Here is an 18,750-nt window from a genome sequence, read left to right as displayed (position 1 = left end):
AAAACAGAGTACAATTCCAGAAGGAAAATCTTTGTGGGTCTGGCTGTCACCTGTAAAGGTGTGGATAAAGTGCCTTACAGAAACCCCTGCATTCTCCAGCACAGCTTGGATGCCCTTGGTCTGCTGCATCTCCTGCTCCAGCAGTGGTCCTGTAGGCTCTACGGGTCTCCTTGCAAGGCAGGGGCTCCAGACCTACCACTCCCAAGGGATCCCTACTTGCAAGTGTCCATTTCTCATCTCATATACAATCCTCTGCTTCGGAGTCGCTTTCCTTTCTCAAAATTGATCTTCCTCTACCTCAGCAGAAGCTATTTTGAGTTTCCTTCATAGATCACCACTTTCCCATTTGCCCAATTACTTAGAAAACAGTGTGAGGAGATCAAATGCTTACCAAATTCACTCATTTTGGACATCAAGGACAGATTCAACCTGAAATAGACCTAAAATGTCTATTTTAAAAAGACCAGGAAGGTAGTTTTTAATCTGTGTTCTATGAACCCTGTACAGTTCCTTAGAGGCCTCAACTGTGAGCAGCAGGAGGTCAAGCAGGCTCTGGAGCCTGCCCTCAATTCACCCTGCTGCTCTAACTTACCTTAGTACTATGGAACCACTTACAAATCTTCGAAAGTTTCATGGTTAAGAAGAAAATTTTAAATACTACTGACCTAGATCTTATCGGGTAGGCCTCTACAACAATCCCCTCAAAATCCAATGTCCTCATCTCTCCATAAATTCTACCAGTAAATCCTCCAGGGGCATCATCTGCTCCTGTACTTGTCTTGTGTCTAGAGGTTCCTGGAATACTACTATTATGTTTGCTTGGCACTTCCTATCCTAACCTTCTAACAATGAATTATTGTGTTCTAAAATGAAAGAGAAAACCCAAATAACAAGTATTTAAAACAGCATAATTAAACACCAGCAACAGGACATCCTCTGTACACCACACTCGCACACCACTTACACTACCACCCTGACCCAGGGCCCCACAGCGGGACCCCACTTACTCTAGTCCAAAGGTTTCCACTGTAGCCACACAAAACCCCCCACATGGAAACCCTTGAAAGGACTGCCTCCCCAGCCCCTCACGAACATTGCTTTAACTGGTCTTGGTTGTAGCACCTTCAGTTTCTTAATTTTTCCAGAAAACTCTAACCTGCAGGGGGGCTCTAATAAATAAGTGGAAAAGCACTGTGCCTTCCTATTCTTATCAATCTTCCTGGCCACAGCACGGTCTTCCTAAAAATGCCCCTCACAGTAAGTACCACAGACTGTTTCCTTCAACATCTAGTCTAGCTCCCTTTTGAGACAGAAACACTAGAAAGCTAGAAATTACACAACCTAGACTCCACTCTTGTAAAACACTTGGAAGTAATCCCGAATCCTAATCACTTTTATGACTAATCACTTCATGAAAATAAGAAGTTCAGAACAGAAGATACCATAAGCTAAATAAAAAAAAAAAAAAAAAATACAAAGCAAAAATACTTGCAAATTATACAAAAAGTTAATACTCCTAATATATAAGTAATTCTTAAAACTAAAAAAAAAAAAAAAAAAAACCAATAGAAAAAAATAAATAAATAGAAGACATGGATAGAACTGCCAACTACCACTACACTGATCCCATTTCTAACATCAGATTGGCAAAAATCCAAAAGCTGAAAACACACTTTGTTGGCAAGGTTGTGGGGAAACCATGCTTCTGGTAGGAATACAAAACAATAAAAATCCTATGGAAGGGAAATCATCAGTATTTTAAAAATTACATATGTGTTTACTCTCTCACCCAGCAATCCCATGTCAAGGAATCCACCCTGAGATAATTTCCACAATCAATATAAGCTGCAGTATTGCTGGAATACCAAAATACTTCAAACAACACATCTATCCAAAGAACTAGTTGAATAAACTCTGGAAACCCCACAAGATGCAAGATTACAACAGCAGCATTATGCAAAATATGAAAAAGAACAAGGCAAACCTCTGTGAACCAACATGGAATGACTCCTAGAATATCTTAAGTTGACAAAACAAAGTGAACACTACCACCTGCATCACTATTCCAGAAAAGAACCCCCTGCCCAGCCATGAGGACTATGTGGGCTGACTCCCAGGGCCACTTCTGCCTAATGAGGGCCTCCTCTAACCACCAATCCTTCCCTCACAGCTCTCCCCTGAGCTGGCTAAGACCTCAGCAATGTGTAGCACAGTCCTGAGGCTCTCCCTACCTGATTCTGCTTCCTCTTCATTAGACCTTTCACAAGTATTATCCTCCCCCCACTAAAAAGCCTACTTCTCTAATTCTATCTGTGTCCACCACATTTTGTGTAACAAAAAGAGAAATTCAAATACATGGACATATTGGCATGGGGGCATGATATGAACTGAATATGCCCCCTCCAAAATTTGTATGTTTAAACTCTAATCTCCAAATACGATAGCATTTGAAGATACTCAATTACAGTAATCATTTCACAGTGTATACATATATTAAATCATCATATACCCCTTTAAAAAAATCATGTTGTACAACCTAAATATATGTAATTTTTACTTGTCAATCATAATAAAGCTGGCTTGAAGAAAATAAAGCTCAATCAGTATGCTATCTTGCCTCACAAAGGAAGACATCAACTGGACCACTTACAATTCTTATTTATATTTATATTTATATGCAAATTAGCTAGCATATAGTGCAATAATGATTTCAGGAGTAGAATCCAGTGATTCATCACCTACATATAACACCCGGTGCTCATCCCAGCAAGTGTTCTCCCCAATGCCCCTTGCCCATTTAGCCCATCCTCCCACCCACAACACCTCCAGCAACCCTGTTTGTTCTCTGTATTTAAGAGTCTCTTGTGGTTTGTCCCCCTCCCTATATTATTTTTGCTTCCCTTCTCTTATGTTCATGTTTTGTATTTTAAATTCCACATAAGTCATATTTGTCTTTCCCTAATTTTGTTTAGTATAATACTCTAGTTCCATCCATTGTTGCAATTGGCAAGATTTCATTCTTTTGTATTGCAGAGTAATATTCCATTACATATATTTATATATAACATAAATATACATATATCACATCTTCTTTATCTATTCATCAGTAGATGGACATTTGGGCTCTTTCCATACTTTGGCTATTGTCAATAGTGCTGCTGTAAACTTTGGGGTGCATGTGGCCCTTTGAATCAGCACTCTCGTATCCTTTAGATAAATATCTAGTAGTGCAATTGCTGGGTCATACAGTAGTTCTATTTTTAATTTTTTGAGGAACCTCCATACTGTTTTCCAGAGTGGCTGCACCAGTTTGCATTCCCACCACAGTGCAAAAGGGTTCCTCTTTCTCCACATCCTCACCAACATCTGCTGCTGCCTGAATTGTTAATTTTAGCCTTTCTGACAGGTGTGAAGTGGTATCTCACTGTGGTTTTTTTTTTTTAATTTTTTTTTTCAACGTTTATTTATTTTTGGGACAGAGAGAGACAGAGCATGAACAGGGGAGGGGCAGAGAGAGAGGGAGACACACAATCGGAAACAGACTCCAGGCTCTGAGCCATCAGCCCAGAGCCCGACGCGGGGCTCGAACTCATGGAGCGAGAGATCGTGACCTGGCTGAAGTCGGACGCTTAACCGACTGCGCCACCCAGGCGCCCCTCACTGTGGTTTTGATCTGTATTTCCCTTATGATGAGTAATGTTGAACATTTTTTCATGTGTCAGTTGGCCATCTGGATGTCTTCTTTGGAGAAGTGTCTATTCATGTCTTTTGCCCATTTCTTCACTGGATTGTTTTGTGGGTGTTGAGTTTGATAAGTTCTTTATAGACTTTGGATACTAACCCTTTATCTGTTATGTCATTTGCAAATATCTTCTCCCATTCCATGTGCTTTTAGTTTCGTGATTGCTTCCTTCACTGTGCAGAAGCTTTTTATTTTGATGAGTTCCCGGTAGTTCATTTTTGCTTTTGTTTCCCTTGCCTCCGGAGACATGTTGAGTAAGAAATTGCTGCAGCCGAGGTCAGAGGGGTTTTTGCCTGCTTTCTCTTCTAGGATTTTGATGGCTTCCTGTCTTAGGTCTTTCATCCATTTTGAATTTGTTTTTGTGTATGGTGTAAGAAAGTGGTCCAGGTTCATTCTATTGCATGTCGCTGTCCAGTTTTCACACCATTTGCTGAACAGACTGTCTTTATTCCATTGGATATTCTTTCCTGCTTTGTCAAAGACTAGTGGGGGTGTCTGGTGGCTCAGTTGGTTGAGTGTCCAACTGTGGCTCAGGTCACGATATCACAGTTTGTGGTTTGTGGTTTGAGCCCTGCGTTGGGTCCGTGCTGACAGCTCAGAGCCTGGAGCCTGCTTTAGATTCTGTGTCTCCCTCTCTCTCTGTCCCTCCCCTGCTCATGCTCTGTCTCTCTCTCTCTCTCAAAAATAAACATTTAAAAAAATTAAAAAAAGAAAAAAAAAGATTAGTTGGCTATACGTTTGTGGGTCCATTTCTGGGTTCTCTATTCTGTTCGATTGATCTGAGTGTCTGTTCTTGTGACAGTACCATACTATCTTGATTATTACAGCTTTGTAATACATCTTGAAGTCTGGAATTATGATGCCTCCAGGCTTGGTTTTCTTTTTCAGGATTACTTTGCCTATTCGGAGTCTTTTCTGGTTCCATACAAATTTTAGGATTATTTGTTCTAGCTCTGTGAAGAATACTGGTGTTATTTTGATAGGGACTGCCCACCTCCAATTTTAGTACACTGTGTATTGCACTGAATGAAAAAACATTAGGCATGCGGAGACAGGACCACATGGCTGAGAAACAAACAAAAAAAGGGACAACTGACAATAAAAACAGACCCACAGGTGATTCACAGACTGCAGTCACCAAACAGGATCTTTAAAATGACTGTGATTAGTATGTTGGAGAAAAGAGAAGATTGGAGTACATGAAAAAAGTCAATTCAATAAATGCGTTTTATAGCAAACTGGAGAAGAATTAGCAGGATTAGTGAAATGGAAGCAGGTTGGTACAAAATATCCACATTAAAGCTCACAGAGGGAAAAAATGTAAAAGACAAAAAAATGCAGGACACAAGACACAAGGTAAAATGATTTACTACACTTATAAATGTAAGTCCCAAGAGAGAAGGGAGCAGAAACAAAAAAATACGTGAAGAATCACTGTTACTGCTATTTTGAGGAAAAAAAAAAAAAAAAAATCAACCTACTGAGGCGGTTTCCGGATAAAATATCCACATTAAAGCTCACAGAGGAAAAAAATGTAAAAGACAAAAAAACGCAGGACACAAGAAACAGGTAAAATGATTTACTACACTTATAAATGTAAGTCCCAAGAGAGAAGGGAGGAGAAACAAAAAAATTCGTGAAGAATCACTGCTACTGCTATTTTGAAGAAAAAAAAAAAAAAATCAACCTACTGAGGCGGTTTCCAGTGTTACTGAAACACACACACTCAGTACTGTCTATGGCTGCTTTTGTTCTGGAAAGTAGGGGTTGTATAGTTTTAACAGAGAGCCACAAAGCCTGAAATATATACTACACCTGGACCTTTATATAAAGTTTGCCAATCTCTGCTTTTGGCCAAAGAACAGGAACAAAATTTAGGTATCTTGCACAGAACTGGAATATGAAAGGCAATCAATATTTTATTAAAAAGACTATCAGGCAACACTAATACCATAGGGTTTTGCCTATTTCTGTTGCTCCAGATCCACCCAGGATTCTCCTCAGCTATTCGGCATTCTGTTTAAACTAGTCTGATGACTTAAAGATAGTAGGTCTTATTACTAAATTTCTTTTTATCAATTCCAGAAAATTCTGTCACTCCTTTTCTTCTAGTCTCTCTATTCGACCTTATGGAGCTCTTAATTCTCCCCAAGTCTTCTCATTCTGACATCTAGATTTCTTAAATGCTCTCCTATAGCCCTCCCCCCTTTCCTTATTTGGCATCCTGGTTCTCCCATTTAGTGGTGTTTTACCTGCAATTTAACCTGAATTTTATTCACATGCCATTCCTTTTTAAGTTCCTTTGGTTCTTTATGGTCACCCCACACACACACATACCCATGTCTAGTTCCCCTCTTATATTCTGATTCTTTCTTTTTGATCTCCAATTATTCTAAACTTGTTTGTGTGATGTGGTTTCTACCTGATGTTCTATTCCTGAAGTCTACCATGACTGGTGACTCTTACTTGCATTGTTAACAGGCAGAATTTCGTGGGAAACCCACACAACCTGGAATGGGAACATATGCCTCCAGAGCAGTTCTGCATTTGCTGCTGTCAGGTGCTTAGGGGTAATGAAGGCTGCAGACTACTTTTTATGTTAGTTTCTCAATTATGGACCCCTGGTAAGTCTGGGTAATACAAAGTGGAGCCTCCAATATCTCTGACTGGTTATAAAGTGTTAGGAAGGATTTCCCCCTTCCTAGAGCCCAAGCAGAGATAAAATTCCCTTGTGGAACCAGTGAAAGAACTGTTTTAGTCTACATCTTCCCTGGGAGTATGACCCTCTGGAGGAACAAGATTGGTGTAGGGTCCCACTCCCAACTCTCAGCCTCACAATGGCCTCACTTTCTGTCCCCTTGTGGGATGTTGAAACCAACTAAGAGCACATGCCCCTAAGACAAGCTCAATGGCCAAATGCACTGGTTTTTATGTCACTTTCATATTTAGCTACAGATATTTCGCTCACTACCCTGCAAGTTCAGTTGTACATTTTTTAAATGTTTTATTCAATTTTTTAAAAATATTTATTTTTAAGAGAAAGAGAGAGCATGCAAGCAGGGGAGGGGCAGAGAGAGAAGGAGACAAGGATCTGAAGCAGGCTCCCACTGACAATAGACAGCCCAATGTGGGGCTTGAGCTCACTAACCGTAAGTTCAAGACCTAAGCTGAAGTTGGATACTTAACCCACTGAGCCACCCAGGCACCCCTAAATGTTGTATTCAATTTTCTAGAGGTTTTATAGCAACAGGATTTTAAGGTTATCTGTTCCACCATATTATCAAAACCCACAAAAAAATTTAACATTACAAATAATTATTCCTTGGGGTGTCTGGGTGGCTTAGTGGGTTGGGCGACCAACTCTTTGATTTTGGCTCAGGTTATGATCCCAGTGTCATGGGATCCAGCCCCGCGTCAGTCTCCACGCTGAGGATGGAGCCTGCTTAAGATTCTCTCTCTCCCCCTCTGCCCCTCTCCCCTACTCACACATGCTCTCTAAAATAAAAAAATTAAAAATAAAAATTAAAAAAAATAAAATAATGACTCCATGTTAGATGTCACCAACTAGGATGACCATTTGCTGTTTTCAACCAATCAGCTCCTAGTCCCCCAAATTTGCTTTAGTGCTTCCCTCACAGCCCAAGTTTGACTAGCTGACTCCAATAAGGGAGGAATATGCCTCAGACCTGAATTAACCAGTAGAATCTCCTTCTGGCCCAGGGATGGAAGCTGAGTGCAATCAGAACACACCCCAGGACTGGTCTGAATAGAGAACGAGAAGCCCCATGGGGGTTTCCTATAGAGCAGATGTAACAAGGCTCATAGCCAGTATACTGGTGGGAGTAGCTGAACACCAGAGAGAGATCACAATGGGGAGAAGTGTAACCCATGACCAATACTGAGCCAATCCTGAGGAAGTGAAGCTGAGTCCAGGAGGCAGAAATCAGATCCCAGTACCACCTGTTGGAGCCACCAGATCAAGCTTTGACCAAATCCAGTCCTACCTCTTGATCTTTCAGTTCCATGAGCCAAAACATTTTCTTCCTTGTGTAACTCACTTTGAGCTAAGTTTGTCAACTAGAAGCATTCTTAGGGACATGGAAATTTACTAAGTGCTCAAAGTTCCGTAACAAAACAAAGTTTTACTTGCTTACCTGGATAACCAATTCCTTTGGCATTTGCATAGGGAACCCCAGAAGAACCAGGGCTATAAACAGGATTCATGATTTCAAGAACTAAAAAGGAAAAAAAAAGTGATTTAGCCAAGCACTTTTATTCTCTAGTTTTTCTCCAACATCAGTCTCAAAATACCAGACAGCAAGAGTCCCTCCTCTAGTCTACTAAAAACAAGGCATCTAAGGCTGCTGCCAATCTACTTAGAAAAGGAAGGCCAGAAGTCCTGATGAGCACCCACCTAATATTGTAAACTTTCCTTCACAGCTTCTTCAGTCCATAGGAAGTTAAAGGGAAAAAGTGCTCTCTACGGCCCTACTTAAACTAGTGAAAAAAAAATCCTTATAATTTAAATGTCCTTATAACAAAGAATAGTTAAGTAAACCAGATCTATTCAGAATATGAAATATTGTACAGCTACTTTTTAAAGTGTTTAAGAACACGACTGACATAATGTTATATAGAAAAAGGAAGGGAATGATGCTGCATCATGTAGTATGATATCAAATCTGCACCCGCACATAGTATAGGCACAGGCATGTGTACTTCCAACACAAGCAGAAAAGATCTGGGAGAATATAAAAATATGAACAGAGACTGTCTCTAGATGGGGTGGGGTTAGTGTTCTTTTTGCACTTTTCTTTGTTTCTTAAATAACTTTTGTTAAATATACATATATTTTCTTAAAAAGAAAAATCAGCTACAGCCCAGCAACTCTATTAACCCATTCAATGTTTTTTCACAATCTTTTTCCGTAAAGTTCAACTTACCCAGCTACAACCATGAATTTACCCCTTCCTCAATAGAAATATGATTCTCATCAGTATCTTCAGCAAGCTCCTCTGAATTCTAACACCCAAAGTATTTTCTGAAAGTGAGTTTAATCAAGACTATTCTGCATTCCTCGTCCAGTAAGTCACTCACACAAATTTACATGGTAGTAAGGATTAAGGGGGACCCTAAATTTAAAAATAAAAACACCACAGGGTGGGGGGATGACAGGCAATAGGTATATGGGAATTCTCTGTACTTTCTGCTCAATTTTGCTGTGAACTTAAAGCTGCTCTAAAAAAGTCTACTTAAAAAAATTAATAAAATGTACATGTATTTACTTGTTTAGTGTGTGCCTCCCTTACCACATCCCCAACTAGAAAGTGGCCCCATGCAGACAGCGAACAGGGACTCAGTCCTATTTACTGCAGCACCAATAACAGTATCTGGCACAAAACAGGTGCAAGTACTTGCTGATTTTCTTAAAAAACACATGCACCTTCAAATACTGTAGGTATCAAATTCCATTACAAAGACATATTGCAAAAATTAACTACCTCAAGGTCTCAGCTTACCCGACTCATTTAGCATATTCATAATCAAGCAGTTCAATACAGAAAAAAATATACAAGGTCCCACCCTTAACCTTTGTAACAAGTTCTAGTCTAAATTAGGAATAAATTAGGAACATCTGTGATTTGGATATTTATTATCTGAAAAACTAATTTTTTTTTTAAACTTCTAAACCAAAAGGCAGGTGCCAACTTTACCATGACATTCACAATTACAGGTCAAAGATAAATCTAGATCAGTACAGGCCAACAGTACTCAACAGCAACTATGAGGATGCTCTCTGTGCCTTCCAATATGGCAGCCATTAGCGAAAAGTAACTACTAAGCACCCAAAAACATGGCTTGGCTACTGCAGGATCTGATTTTTAAATTTATCTGACTCAAATTTGTTTTTCTAAAGTTTATTTATTTATATAATCTCTATACCCAAGTGAGGCTTGAACTCAAGACCCTGAGATCAAGAGTTGCACACTTCTCTGACTGAATCAGCCATGCACCCCTCAACTTAAATTTAAATAGTCATATGAGACTAGAGGCTATCACAGTGAATGGCACATGTCTACAATACAGATGACAGAAAATAATAGGCAGCCGTAGAAAGCAAGCAGGAGAATTAATTATGTATCTTATCCCACAGTTTAAGAATAAGCAAATTGGCAATAAATAAATAAATAAATAAGCAAATTGACAACTTCCAGTCCCTATTGTCCTGCACTTTGAACCCATTCTTAGTGGATGTACAACATAAGAATTGTGGAAACCCTCACAAATTCCATCTATCTCTGTAGCTCAACTATGATCTCTAGAAAGTGCATACCTTCCAAAACTGTTTCTCTATCCTGTGCCAGGATCTAATTTCATTTACTCAACTGAATTCAAGATAAGCAAAGCACTATGCAAAGGCCACAGAGGAAAAAAAGAAAAAAAAAAAAAAAAAGCAAGTCACAGTCCCAGTTCTGAGTTTACAATCTAGGAAAGTGCTGTCCAATAGAAGTTTCTGTGAAAACATATGACAAGAAAAGAAAAGAAAAGAAAAAAAAAAGAAAAAGAAAAAGAAAAAGAAAAAGAAAAAGAAAAGAAAAAAGAAAAGGTATGGCTACCCTGTCCACGTAAAGTAGCCATTAATGGCTGGTTAGTGAATACTTGAAATGTGGCTAACACATGTAAGGAACTGCATTTTAGTTTAACTTCAACAGTCACACCGAGGTGATGGCTATTATACTGGACAACCCAGTCCTGAAAAACAAAAAACATGAATAATGGTGATATAGAACAAACAGTAGTAATAGCCACATTAAGAGCCATAAAAGAATAAAGTATTATGAGGGGTGAGAGCAAAAATTCAACAGGTGAGGGGGGGAATGAATGGTCAGAAAAAACTTGGATTACAGAGGTGATATTTCCAACAAGCTCTGGACAAGCAGGATCCCGAAAAGCCATAAAAATGAGAAAATACAAGATGTACTTTAGTAATACTGGGCAATTGGACTTGTAGGGAATCAGCAAATATGGTTATGGAAGTGGGGCTGAGTAGGAGATGTCATGGAGTAGGCAATGAAGCTCATGAATAGCAAAACAATTTAACACAAGCATTACCATATGATCTGGTAATTCTACTCCTTGGTAAATACCCAAGAGAAACGAAAACATATACATCCACACAAAAATTTGTACACAAATGTTTATAATAGTGTTATTCATAACAACCAAAAATTTTAAATAACTCAATGAAGCACTGAATACCACAAGGCTCTCCTGCCATAAGGACCTCATAGCGTAAACCAGTAACACAATTCTACTGTACATTTGCCACTAAAAATGTACAGAATTGCACCTGAATTCTCAATACCATAAGTTCCAAACTACTCAAAAGTTACACTTCCTGAAAGCACTTTCACTTCCCCAGGGGCTAATAATGTTTCCTAGAGTGATTGAAAGTCTTTAATGAATTAAAAATTACAGGTTAAGAAAAGATAACGAGACTGATAAAAAAAAGGTTGCAGTTCCCTCTCCTATTCAATAAAAAGGCCTGAATAATATAAAGACAAAGTCCGTGAACTAATGTCAAAAAGATTCTTAGGTTACTTTTCAAATAATGAGACTTCCCCAAGATTCTGAGGCTCAAGGACCGGGAAAATAATTTTCTCAGCTCTGTCTCCTTGCATTTCATCAATGCTTGGCACACAGGTATCTTATATGTATCTTCTGAATGTTCTTGAATAAAATAACTAATAGAAAATATAACTTTTCACAGCAATAAATGTGAGATTGAGGGGTGCCCGGCTGGCTCAGTCAGTCGAGCATGGACTCTTGATCTCTAGGTTGTGAGTTTAAGCCTCATATTTGGCACAGAGCTTACTTTAAATATATGTATATGTATATATATATATATGTATATATATTTTTTCATATACATATATGAAGTTGAAATGTTTATTTAAAATATAACTCAGAATTTAGGGGCACCTGGTTGGCTCAGTCAGCTGAGCACGTGATCCTTCCTTGCTTTTGGCTCAGTTCATGATCTCACACTTTGTGAGATTGAGCCTGGCACCAGGCTCTGCCAGGATTCTCTCCCCCATCTCTCTCTGCTCCACTCCTGCTCGCCCATGCTCTCTCTCTCTCAAAATAAATAAACTTAAAAAATATATAACTCACAATTGTTGAAAACTTCTGTTTACTGATTAGTGGATATGAAAGCTGAACCCACTGGCCAATCTTAACATCATCATCACAAGTCAAACTATTTAACACTAACAAACCAAAAGGGGGCATTTTAAAAATCAAATGACCCAGTTTCTTCAGTAAGTCAAAGGTCTGGAAAAAGGTAGAGGGGTGGGGAGGGCAGTTCTAGATTAAAATAGATTTACACATAAAAGTCATTAGGTGGATTTTGTTTGGATTTTGATTTATATTGAAAAAAACTGTAAAAAGATTTTACAGTTATAAAAATGTCCTCTAGAATGCCCCAAATTTTGGGTTTGTCTGATTGCTTCATGGTGTTGCCCACCCTATTCCTCCAATTTGTCTGTAAACTGGAAGTTGGATGTATAGGATCTATTGATGCAGACTGTAATTTTTTTTGTAGCAGTACCCTTAGGTGATGCAGAGTACTTCTATCACATGAGGATGCACGTAGTGTTAAATAGTTTGACTTGTGGTGATGATGTTAAGATTGGCCAGTGGGTTTAGCTTTCATATCCACTAATCAAATATAAAAAAATTTTAAGTGTGCACGCTCGTTCTCCCTTAAAACTTTTTTTTTTTTTTTTTTTTTTAAAGAGGAGAAAGTTCTCAACTCCCTCAAACTCTACCTTCACTACTGAGGTAGAAATTGGAAGAAATTCATGTATTTCTACACAGGAGTGGAAAGACTTCAAAGGCATATACGTAGAGTGGAACACAGATATCAGAAAAATAACTATTACTCTTTTAGGTTAGTGTTCTGTTGTTTTAAAAGTGCTCTCAACTGATCTAGGAAAAGAAGCTGTTTATGTGAGAAATAAAATTTCCCTTTAAACTACAGAACATGCAAAAAATTAAAATATTTTTACAACGCACTTAAGTTCTTATTTTCCAATTCTAATCCTCTACTACTAATTTTCTCAATGTTTGAAAATCCAACAATTAATTTTGGCATTACAATTCTAACCATAAAGTAGAAATGAGTTGAAAGGCAGGTGTAGAGTAGAACAGTAACTAAAAATCCTAACAAATTTATCACGGCCTGGTAAGAGGGCAGGGGCAGTAAGAGCTACAGCAACAGATGGTGCTTCCTCCTGAGTTGCAGGCACTCGCCTCACACACAGAACCCAATCCTTCCACTATTTCCAAAGGTAGGAGCCAGGAAGATCGGATGCTACCTGCTCAACACTTTTAGCAATTGCTCCTCAAGGACACCCATCAGAAGGCACAGGCAGCTGGCTCTGTCTTCAACTCTTAAAGCCTGCGGGGACCTCTAATCAAATCTTAGCTTCCATTTAGTCACAAACACAACTAAACATTAGTAACATAAAAACCCTCCCACCAAAGCAAGCCCACTTTATAAAGTTTAAGGGAAATCTTCACAGTGTGTACTACAGTAGCTTCAGCATTAGGAAAAAGAGCTTTAAATTGTCCAATTGGTTGTCAAAGCAAAAATCCATTACTTACTCACCAAAGTTGTAAAATGGATCCCTCTTATTGCTCACAGCAAAAACTTTCAAACTTTTTTACGTATTTGAGAAAATAATCTCAATTACACGATGGCTTGAAAATCTTAAATGTGGAAATGAGACAAACCTTTTCACTTATGATTTTTTCTTGCATGCCACAAACACTCCCGAATATTTTCATGTACGACTTTAACAAAACATTAACTCATACGACCCATTAAGACGCACACTTGAGTACGCTGTAAAAGAAAAATAACGTTTGTGGACATGCTGCAAAGATTCACCTCTTTAAAGTTAACCCAGACTGGGCGACAAAACGTCCTTTCTGAAATTAAAAAGCCTTTCAAGCTGGAGGGCGAACACTAAGCTTCTGCCAGGCAAATAGAATCATTTTTACTTTGTAGGTAGACAAGGTGACTAGTTTACACATTCGAAATGACTGCAACCACAAGAATCCCAAATCTAAGTTAGAGAAAACAACACCCTGCTGCCTGCCCATTTTTCATACGTTTTCCTGACCTGATCTAAGTCGGACCTTAAAAAGACCCAGCGAACATTCTTGTGCATGGACTCCACCTCTCACCGGCCACCTGGGCAGCAGCCCCCCACCACCCACACCGCACCTGCCCGCGCGCCAGTCCGCGCCCAGTTCCTCCTCCCTCGGGCCCCCAGAGGCCCGGTCCGTCCCACCGGACAAAGCACAGCCTGGGTTACCGCCTCGGGTGCCGCCAGGCCGTCCCCCCGCCCGGGCACCAAGCGACCCTAAGCCGCTGGCCCGACCTTGGCGCCGCCCCAGGCCGGCCGCACAAAGCGCCGCACTTCCGGCCGGCAGCGCCGCCGCCCGAGCCCGCCGCCCGGGCCCGCGCTCAGCCCCGGGCCAGACAGGGCGCAGCGTCCCGCCCCGCCCCCGCCCGGGGGCGCCCGCCCGCACTCACCGCGCCGCGGCAGCGGCAGCGGCAGCGGCAGCCTGGGCCTCGATGACCAGCGCACGCCGGCCCGGGGCGGGCTCGGCGGTAGGGCTCGGCGAAGGGCGAGCGCCGCGGAGACCTGTTCTGATGCGGGGGCTGAGCCGCGAGGCCCCCGTCTCCGCCGCCGCCGCCTCCCCGGCCCGCGCTTCCAGTCGCTCCGCTCCGCCCGGCCCGCCTCTCCGCAGCCCGCGCTCCCCGCCGACGCTGCGCAGCCACCGAGCCACCGACCTCACTTCCGCCTGGAGCGCGCCGCGGCGGGGACGCGCCGGGCACGTGACTGTATGGCTCCGTCCAGACTGGGGTGGCGGCGTGCTCGCTCCCGCCGGCGTCTGAGAGACGCCCGGATGGAATCTGCGGGGAGCACCGCGTGGTGCGACCCCTGGCTGGGCTACCCCCGGGTCCGTCGTGCGGAGCTTGTAGGGCGAGAAGCCCGAGCAGCTAGCGGCGCCCGTGGGGACGTCTGTGTTGACCTTAAGGAATAGGTGCTTACTATGGACTTTTTCCTCGCGCCATTTTTGCCTTTCTAATGCAATATGGAAAGAACGTATTGGAACATAATTACAGAATTGTACTGATTTCTTAGAAAAAATGCATTTCATTTCGTATTTTTAAAATACGTACGATCCTGCCACTGTACTGCAGGAACCTGTGTGTAAATGCAGACGGCAAAGGTGCAGTGGTGGTGTGTGACCCGGTCCTGGCTGTGATGCCCAATGGTGGCAATTGAGTAGAAGGCTCACTCAGCACCCCCAGCCAGGGCTGGTGTGGTGGCGTGCAGGTGAAGTGCTATCCCACAGAGCGGCATGGGAGCCCGGCCTTGAACACCCTAAGGACCGTCGCAACAAAGCACGTCCCAGCGACGCTGGGGCACCACGTAGAGGCTGCGGGCATAGGCACTGACTGCATTCACGCTGCTAATCATTGTTTCCAGTGCTCTGCATTCCTTAAGTCATTTAATATTTGTGATAAATCATTTTACAATTGAGGGAATTAAGACACAAAGAGGCTGACAAGCTTTCAAGAACACGCTATTAGAAAGCCCACTAAGGATTCAAACCCCAACATCTGGCATCAAAGCGCTTACTTTTAAAGGGGGAGTTCTGAGTTTTAGTTTTCCCAGAACACCTCTAGCTACTTGCACATTAACAGAACCTACAAGGTCCTAGCCTGAACTGAGAGTCCGTGAGTCGGCTGTGGAGAAAGGTGGAGGAATCCTGAGATGCAGGCTGAGATGGGTCTCTTGTAAGGGTCTGAAGAGAGTTGGACAATCCTGTGGGCCTGTACTCAACAGAAAGAAACCAGCAGTTTATCTTGCTGACTGTGCAGGTAACAACCGGATCTGGAGGGACACTCACTATATACAGTTCCTAAAGACTCTACCTAGCATATCTGTTAAGAGTTCTGGGTACAGATTAAAGTAGTCTCAAAAGAGATGATTCCTGGCAAGCTGTAAATGTTGACAGTTGTAAAAAAACAATGTTACTTTTTAAAACAATCCATGAGAATATAAACACTATGGTGATTCAATTCGCATTTTTTTCCATTTAAAAAAGACATGAGTAAATTCTATAACTAAAAGTTTAATTGCTCCTTTTTCTCCTTCCACTGCCCCCACAGAATTTTACCCTAATATATTTGTGTGTTGAGCATCTTTTCTTTGTTTTTTCATTGTTCTTTTTTTTTTTTTTTAAGTTTTATTTCCTTGTTTTGTGAGAGAGAGAATGGGACAGAGGATCCAAAGCGGTCTCCCTGCTAACAGCAGAGGGCCCGAAGTTCAAACTCACAAACCCATGAGATCCTGACCTGAGCTAAAGTCAGATGCTTAACCGACTGAGCCACCCAAGTGCCCCCTTTTCTTTCTTTCTTTCTTTTTAAATTACCGGTTTCTGTCAGGATAACTAGGAAATGCTCCAAGACCAAAACCTAAGTGTCTTCACACAACAGAATTTTACTTCTCACTTACACATGACGTCAAAAGCAGGTGGGATTGTCTGAAAAACTATACAAACAATAAGAGCATTCAGCAAAAACCAATAATCAAAATGAAAAAAATATATAGCTATCATGTATCTAAATAACAACCAATTAGAAGATATAATGAAATGGTATAAAAGATCAATAGTATACAAGGATACTTACAGGATAAATAAATAAATAAATAAATAAATAAATAAAATGACATAATACCTAGCAATAAACTTTCATAAGAATTGCACAAGATTGGGGCGCCTGGGTGGCGCAGTCGGTTAAGCGTCCGACTTCAGCTCAGGTCACGATCTCGCGGTCCGAGAGTTCGAGCCCCGCATCGGGCTCTGGGCTGATGGCTCAGAGCCTGGAGCCTGTTTCCGATTCTGTGTCTCCCTCTCTCTCTGCCCCTCCCCCGTTCATGCTCTGTCTCTCTCTGTCTCAAAAATAAATAAACGTTAAAAAAAAAAGAATTGCACAAGATTGACGTGAATAAAACTTTGAATAATCCCTGAATGGCACAAAAGAACACTTAAACATGTGGAGAAAAACATATTCTTGGAAAAGTGGATTTAACATCAAAGAGATGTCAATGCTCCCTAAGTTAATTTACAAATTTAAATGCAATTCCTATAAAACGCCAATAATTATTTTTAACTAGATGAAGTGATTCTAATTTACCTCTAGGAAATAATCAAGAAGAATTAAAAGAAAGAATCTTCCAGGAAAACTTTGAAAATAAAGAGTAATAGGGAGGGAGCTGGCAACTAGACGTACCAAATAAGAAAACATATTTAAAAGCCTCATTAAAGGGGCACCTGCCTGTCTCAGTCAGTAGTGCATCTGACTTTTGGGGTCATGAGTTTTAAAAAAATTTTTTTAAATAAAAGCCTCAATAAAGCAGTGTGTCACTGAAATACTAATACACAGACTAATGATATATATAACGTTAAACCCAGAAATACACCCAAATAATTTTGGGAAGTCACCAGGGATAAAGATCAATTATTCAATAAATGGCATTGGGACAAAAATATAGCCATCTGAAAAAACATAAAATTGGGTCCATACCTTACACTATACTAGAATTAAATCCAAATGAAGAAAGATATGAATGTATAAGAAGAACAAGAAGAAAACATGGGAAAAAATCCTTTTTAATCTTAGAGTAAATAAAGCCATTCTAACTCCTGTTCAAAATCCAAAAGCCACATTATGAAAAACTTTGGTTTGGCAAAAAGTGCCATGAACATAGTCAAAAGACAGATGATTAACAAGGAATAAATAGTTCCAACACATATGATAGACAAAGGGTAATCTCCCTAGCATAGAGAACTTTCAGAAGTTAATAAGAAAAAAAATCCTACAACTCAATAAAAAAACAATGAGTGGAGTTCACAGAAAAGAAAGTAAATGGCTCTTAATCACATGAAAAAAATCCAACCTCACTCAAGAGAAGAATGCAAGTTAAATTTCTTTGAGATAGCATTTTCCCCCATTTGATTGGCAAGCATCCAAAAAATTGACAGTACACCTTATGAATGTGGCTGTGGGGAAGCAGGCACATTGCTAGAGTGTAGAAGGGACCACTTGATGTATTATGACAAGTATACACAAAATATTTGACTCAACAATTCTACTTCTGGGAATCTGTCTATAGAGATGCTTGCTGGTGTAAAATGAAATAGGCGCAAGTTCATACATTGCAGTATTTTTTAGAGTAGCAAAATATTGGAAACAACCCTAGTGTCCATCAATAGGGGACTGATTGGCTGGTTCATCTATACAATAAATTACTCTATAACTCAAAAAAGAAATGAGCAACCTTTCTATAAACTGAAATGGAGATACCATCAAGGTAGATTGTTAAATAAACAAGGCAAAGGATGGAACTGTTTCACAGGCTGAGTTGTGTTCCCCCACCCCTAATTCATATGCAGAAGTCCTAACCCCCAGTACCTCAGAATCTGTATTTGCAGATAGGGCCTTTAAAGAAATAGTCAGGTTAAAATGAGGTCAGTGGGGTGGGCCCTAATCCAATCTGACTGATGTCTTTATAAGAAGAGGAGATTAGGATACAGACAACACAGATGTATGGACAGCCATGTGAGGACACAGTGTGAAGGGGTCATCTACAGGCCAAGGAGAGAGGCCTCAGGAGAATCTAACCCTACTAGCACCATGATCTTGGACTTCCAGCCTCCAGACCTGGGAGAACATAAATTTTTGTCATTTAAGCTGTTTTTTTTGTGTGGTATTTGTTACAGTAGCCCTATTCAACTGTGTTAAAGAACATCATGATGTTCTTTAACTGTTAAAGAACATCATGTAAAAAGGGGAAATGAAACTATGTATTTACTTGTGTATGAAGACAGACATAATTTCTAAAATCCAAGAAACTAAC

General features: G+C 40.5%; 1 protein-coding gene across 3 annotated transcripts in view; it reads right to left on the bottom strand.

Moving 5' to 3' along the window:
• FAM168B (family with sequence similarity 168 member B) overlaps positions 1 to 14,573 on the bottom strand; it is a 33,160-nt gene extending 18,587 nt beyond the window's left edge. Inside the window, exons 1-2 of one of the 3 annotated variants that reach the window (XM_047083234.1) lie at positions 14,349 to 14,573; positions 7,897 to 7,977 (exon numbers count right to left, since the gene is read on the bottom strand). In XM_047083234.1, coding sequence (XP_046939190.1) covers positions 7,897 to 7,966 — 70 coding nt within the window. In that variant the 5' untranslated portion in view covers positions 7,967 to 7,977; positions 14,349 to 14,573. The remainder of the gene's footprint in view (positions 1 to 7,896; positions 7,978 to 14,348) is intronic. The other 2 variants (XM_047083231.1, XM_047083233.1) reach the window with 2 other exon arrangements.
• Positions 14,574 to 18,750: the final 4,177 nt, after the last annotated feature.

Source organism: Lynx rufus, unplaced genomic scaffold, assembly GCF_022079265.1.
Source record: "Lynx rufus isolate CCGP_SWC_20201006 ecotype Redwood Valley unplaced genomic scaffold, mLynRuf1.p SCAF_2, whole genome shotgun sequence".
NCBI classification, from domain to species: domain Eukaryota; kingdom Metazoa; phylum Chordata; class Mammalia; order Carnivora; family Felidae; genus Lynx; species Lynx rufus.
Note: the sequence above shows the minus strand (reverse complement) of the source record. Positions and strands in the feature narration are given on the sequence as shown.